We start from the raw sequence: 5,594 nt of genomic DNA, 5'->3' as shown, positions 1-5,594 counted from the left end.
ATGTCCTCCGTCACGGTGAAAGTTAATCAAATCTCTCGCTATAGGTGCGTTAACAGAGTTATGAGGCAGTCCTCCCGCAGCATTTTCCTCCTCGCTACCGGATTCACCTTATAGCTTTCAAGTCAGCAATCGTTTTATAACGCCGCTCCGTTTCGCCGCTTACCCTTTCGAACTGCTTCTGGTACTTGTCGCTGTTTAATGATATGTGGGCAGGAAGTGCGCAGATTCTACGTTTGCCTTCAGATCCTCTTGTTTCTTGGTCCTATGTCGACTGTTGTGTGTTGAGTGATGATATGTTTGCACAAGTTGTTAGCCTATCATTGACCGGCTTCCAACAAACACGTTTCCGGAAATGTCCAGTTCTGGAATTATTTCATGGTGTTTTTTTTTCTTTTTAAAGCTGCACATCCGCTCGGGCTCGAATTCGGAAAGCTTAATTGGATAAGAAAATGATGTGATTAGTGAAACTATCTTTAGGAAATCAGCAGTTGATTGCAAGCTCCCCACTCCACGATTCTACTGTAAGTATGAAACTTCTTGTTCGAGTTCAAATGCGCTCTATGACGTCTGCAAACACTGGATGATGAAATGTTACACGAAAGTCCAGCTCGAAACTTTCGCACTTTCTGCTACGAGACCTATGGTCACATCCACGAATATCTGAAGTCTCTACAGGAGGAGCTACAGTACCTAGAGGAAAGGATAACATCTATTCTGTGAACAACAACCCATGATGAGGTGGAGCTCAGGAGCCGCTGACGACCTAATGTCAAGAAGTGGTGATCCTCGTGAGAGCATTGTCTCTACTGAACGAACGTATTCATTTCAGTTTGTTGTTTCAAGATGACCGACGTAACGATCTTGAGCCACGCAGCTTGCGCTACGCGAAAACACTGCGCAAATATTGCCATTGTGCAGCGAGTGTGCTGCTCGTGAGCAGTTACTGTCTTCTTCCCTCACTATCTCTCTCTTCTCAAATCGATAATTAACTAGTGTGCATCAACCTTCGGTTTCCTGATCTTACTTTTCGACCTGCTTTTGCTTCTAATCCCCGTTTCTCTCCTTCTTCTCCAGGTTTTCTCTCTCTTCACATGTTATGTGGGAATGTAGAACCACTATGAGATCCGAATAAATTGGCAAAACCTCCGTTATTTGTTAGCACAGTTCAGTTAGTGGTGGAGCACGTCCACAACATCGAAAAATTACGAAGCGAATCGAATGATCAAATTTTCAAATGACTACAGATTTTCTGCACCAACATGTCATGTAAGGTGTCGAGCGTTTATTATCGTTTAGCATTGTGAATAAGTACGGTGGTCCTTATTCCTCTTGTTTCCACTAACTGTATGTGTTGACGATTTTGCTGAATGCACAATGTCGATGATTAATTTTTTGGAACTGCGATTGAGCATAATGGAAACAGTTCTCCCAAGGAGCTCTGCTGGGTGAGAGAAGCTCTTATATGTGTGGATGCGGCAACAGAGAAGTTGAATATTTTCGAACCTAAAGAGTATGATCAACTCGGAATGTCTCAGACATGCAGAGCTAAGGGTGCAAAGTCTGCAGACCAGTGCGATGGATTGTCTTTTATATTAGTTGTGAGAATCACTTTTGTCATTTTCTTTTAGACTGACCAGTTGGAACTAATATTCTGGAAATTGTCAAAATTTATGGTCTTCGGTAACATTGTGTATTCATCTTTCGATTTTTACTTCATCGTATACACTCAAAATACACCTAGGCATCTGGGTTGATTTTTACTGTTTTATGGTCCAAAGGGCAGTCTTTATGTGTATGCTTTATGCACTTTGGATGTAGAACCATCATGAAAGCTTAATCGAAGGTGCTTTGCTGGACGAGTTCTCCGATTCTTCAGACCCTTGGCCCTGTCTTTCTTCATATTGTTGTTCCGACGTTTCGTCTTTCGCTGATACAGTCAACTGAACCACAATCGTGTTAAATTTCTGGTCAAACCAGTTACGTGCCAATCTTCACGCATTGATTTCGCGTCGAGAGTAGCAGTGAAAAACGGCGGCCAGCGAAGTCGGTCGAACGCGAAAAACCGAGCCAACCGGTATATCATGATCATCTTAGCTCATATTCGTGCACGCTTGAAGAACCATGACCCGCGCCTCGACTGACGCTAACGTCCCTCGCTCAGTCGGTGCCACTCCCCGCGTTATTATCTGGTCATATGTGTTCACCCATTCACACGGTGTCAACGGGTTCGTAATCTGCTCTTTCGTCTAGTAATATCCGCGCTGCTAACCAAACAAAAGGCCACTTCGAAATGCAAATCGAATTCAAATATAGATGTGACCCGCCTATAGGAATGTTACGCAAGTCGCAGTGCCCCTTTCACCTCTTACTTCCTCAGACCGCTGCAGCGCAATTGGTTTCTACTATCCATTGCCCAGAAGTTGAAGTTAATTACTAACATAACATTTCGATGAGTAATGTCTTTTGAAAGGTCCAGAGAAAAAATGCTGAGAGGGTGTGATCCTTGTTGAGTTTGGTGATGAGCACAAGACTTAATTTGACCGTCCACCTCGTGTGGAACTTTGGACATCCTTAGCAGAAACAATATTCTTCTACACTTTGCGACGAAAATAATATGAGTTGGTATTTTTACCCCGTCGCTTTTCAAGTGTTGTTGAGTTTTTTACTTTTCATCAAATCCCTCTTGCACAGTTTCTTCTCGCTCTCGTTACAACTTCACTTCTAAAAAAAAACGTCGTCAGGATAAATTTGCAGTGCAGTTAAGAATTCATTCATCGTCGAAAATGTTGTCGTTTGAGATAATACGAAGCAGATTTTGAAGCGAGGTCGATTTCTCGATCTGAGGTGCGAATTCCTAACAGTGCTCTCCGGAATGTACCAGGCACGGATCGGTTGCGCAACAGTGTCCAACTCATTTCGAAACTCTGCTACTGGCCATACGCAGTGATAAATGATATTGTCTCTGTGCGCGCCGGTGTTTCACCGAATGTCCCGACCGATTATGGCCAATATATCATATGCTACCGTAGTGAGTTGTCGTCGCAATGTGACACCCGCCTTCCAGCGCAATCCATCATCGTATCACTCTAATCCCTGCCGCGTTTGGCGCTGTCGCCAGACTTCCAGTTGACCGGCCATTTCCCTCTCTTTTCCGGCGTTCTAAAAGTTAAAAACCGTTCAAAACACCGTGCTAAAGTGAACGTTCACCTTGAAAGTGACCTCAACACAGCGTTTCGTCCTTACTGTCACAATCACCTTGATAGCTGGGCGAGTGATAAGTGTGATTTCTGCAAAATTCAAAACTTGGCAAAACTACCGCTCCCGTAGGTAGAGACTGCGGCAACCGCCAAAGAATCGTCAACTTTGTGTTCGCGAAACCAGTTTCAAGATGAAGCCGAAATTGATTAAAATCGACAAAAAATCGATGAAGAACATCGGGCATATTGAGACGAAGTGTGAAATTCAAATTAAGATTTATTGAACAGGTGATGTGGCGGCAGCACTGCGCTCCCTAATTCGGTGTTCCTTTAAAAGTTTATTCTGTGTATCACACTAATTTCTATGTTTTTGAGTTTTTCTATTTATGCAGATACAATTTTACACGTTTACACTCTGTAGTTAGGGGCTCGTAAAGGACTTTTACCACAATTTGTGGCTCACCGTTGAGGCCGCGATACGATCAAATCCACACGGTCATTGCACGCGTCTGACCTAGGTATGAGACGATGATGTCTGATAGGGTCGCCTGCTATCTCAGGGCGCTTCCTGCTTATTTCTTTCAACACTCCAATATGTTGTCAGCGAAATAATGTTTTTTATTCAGATAAGATGAACGCTGGACGTCCTCGGCGGGATGGTCCTCGCGGGTACTGTCAAGCTGTCAGACTATTGACCGCTGTGCAGCCAAAAAAACACCAACGATCAGATAGTGGGCAAAATCCCTTTTACCGATTTGTATTACGTGCTTGCTCAGTGAAATCAACCTTGCCTTTTTTAAGGAATTCTGATTTCTTTCGAAAATTCACGTCGTTTCCGTAAAGACACCGATATGCTCTTCTAACTAACCTTATCACCTTTTTTTTCGATTGAGTTCAAAACTCTAGGGCAGACTTAAACCCCTTAAGCTTGATCAATTTCGGAAGAGTTTGTGTTGACAAAATACTAGTGTGAGAGTCGGGGACTCTGCTGATCATCTTTAGGATCCCTACAAGAAAAGCCTTACTTAACAATTCTTTCTGGAATTTTCTTCATTTTTGGCTATCGCACAACATTTCACTTCCGGTGTTGTATTTGTCACATGTAAACTTTGACGTTTACACATTTGAATAATTTCAAATCCAGTTGTTACTGTTTACGCAGTTCTTGGCGTCAGCCCTGGAAGTAAAAATACTCCAGCTTTTCTTTGAAATGTGTCGGGATTTTTAGAATTCGAATTTGCAGTCACTTCATCTACCTCATTCGTTTGGACTGATTTCCACCAAATTTCAGTTCCACTAAAGCAATATGATGTGACACTTCTTTTCATATCTTCACTCTGCAAATCTTGGCACTTTTTGTAATGTATATGGTCATGATTGCGGTAAACAGTACAGATATACAAAAGTTAGTAGTTAGCTGAGCGACAATCCTGACAAAGTCTACTTGGATACTGTTTCGTTGCTGCTCAAACTTTCTGACAAAAAATGCCACGAGTAATGTCATTCATATGTATACATACATCTTGAGGAGTTTGAAAAAGAGAAAAAAACAAAAAGAAAAAGAAAATCCTCAACGGATGAAGCTCACGTATCCTCTTGCACTAAGCAAGCAAGCAAGCAGTTCGGCTTCGGTAAACGGCAGAAAACGAAGACCCACGACTTTCTGGCGTTGAAGTGGTCTAGATGAAATGCATATATGAGTATTTTTTAGTCGCTTGATATCCACTATTGCTCATGGTTTCGGACAAAGTGGTTTTTTCGCTTGAACACCATCTCGGAATTTTTTAACTGTCACAATAGCATAGAAAGATAAGTTCAACGTACCGTACATCTGAGAGCGTCTTCCCGTCGAGTATGACTGTTTGTTTTGGACCAGTCATCATCAGGCCACGGCTAAATTACATATTTTCCCTTTGTGTTCATTTCCGAGTAGTATCCGCACTGTTGTTTTAGCGTCGTGAGGTTCTGTGAATCAGTGTCAGCGGGGTTTCGAAACCTCCCACCCCGCAGAAGGTATTCCATAAAAACGTTCCATAATGTAGCAGTTCGACTCGTTTTATTCTCACACCATAACCACCACCAAAAAGGTCTAGTCACTAGGTGGCCAGGTTAGCGCAAACTCTCTTCATAACACTTTAACACTCGATTTCGGCGCCTGCGCACAATGGAAGACCGGTCAGTGTGCACTGACTAATCAATGGATCAGATTTCCTCAGTTTTGTTCGACGAACCTTTTACTTCTCTTCTTTTTTGGCTTCGCTTACTAGTGCTTTAGTGTCCGTATTTGTGTATCTGATGTGCGCACATGCTCTAATTTTTTTTTCGTGAAGGATCATCTTTTGCACCATCAGCGTTGATTCACAGACAGTCATGCCCACTCACTGACGTCGTTTCAGG

General features: G+C 42.7%; 1 protein-coding gene across 2 annotated transcripts; it reads left to right on the top strand.

The window, feature by feature from the left end:
* Nucleotides 1-4,060, top strand: RB195_018422 (uncharacterized protein; the record flags this gene model as incomplete). 2 transcript variants are annotated; one of them, XM_064185877.1, is made up of 4 exons in its annotated part: nt 1-44; nt 478-521; nt 3,824-3,928; nt 3,999-4,060. In XM_064185877.1, 4 exons carry the CDS (start codon nt 1-3, stop codon nt 4,058-4,060), a joined length of 255 nt encoding a protein of 84 aa, XP_064041758.1. The 2 variants fall into 2 exon arrangements, with proteins under 2 accessions (XP_064041758.1, XP_064041759.1); XM_064185878.1 differs by lacking the exons at nt 1-44; nt 478-521 and adding exons at nt 2,195-2,225; nt 3,668-3,715.
* Nucleotides 4,061-5,594: the final 1,534 nt, after the last annotated feature.

The sequence above is a fragment of the Necator americanus genome, chromosome II, assembly GCF_031761385.1.
Source record: "Necator americanus strain Aroian chromosome II, whole genome shotgun sequence".
Taxonomy (NCBI): Eukaryota; Metazoa; Nematoda; class Chromadorea; order Rhabditida; family Ancylostomatidae; genus Necator; species Necator americanus.
Note: the sequence above shows the minus strand (reverse complement) of the source record. Positions and strands in the feature narration are given on the sequence as shown.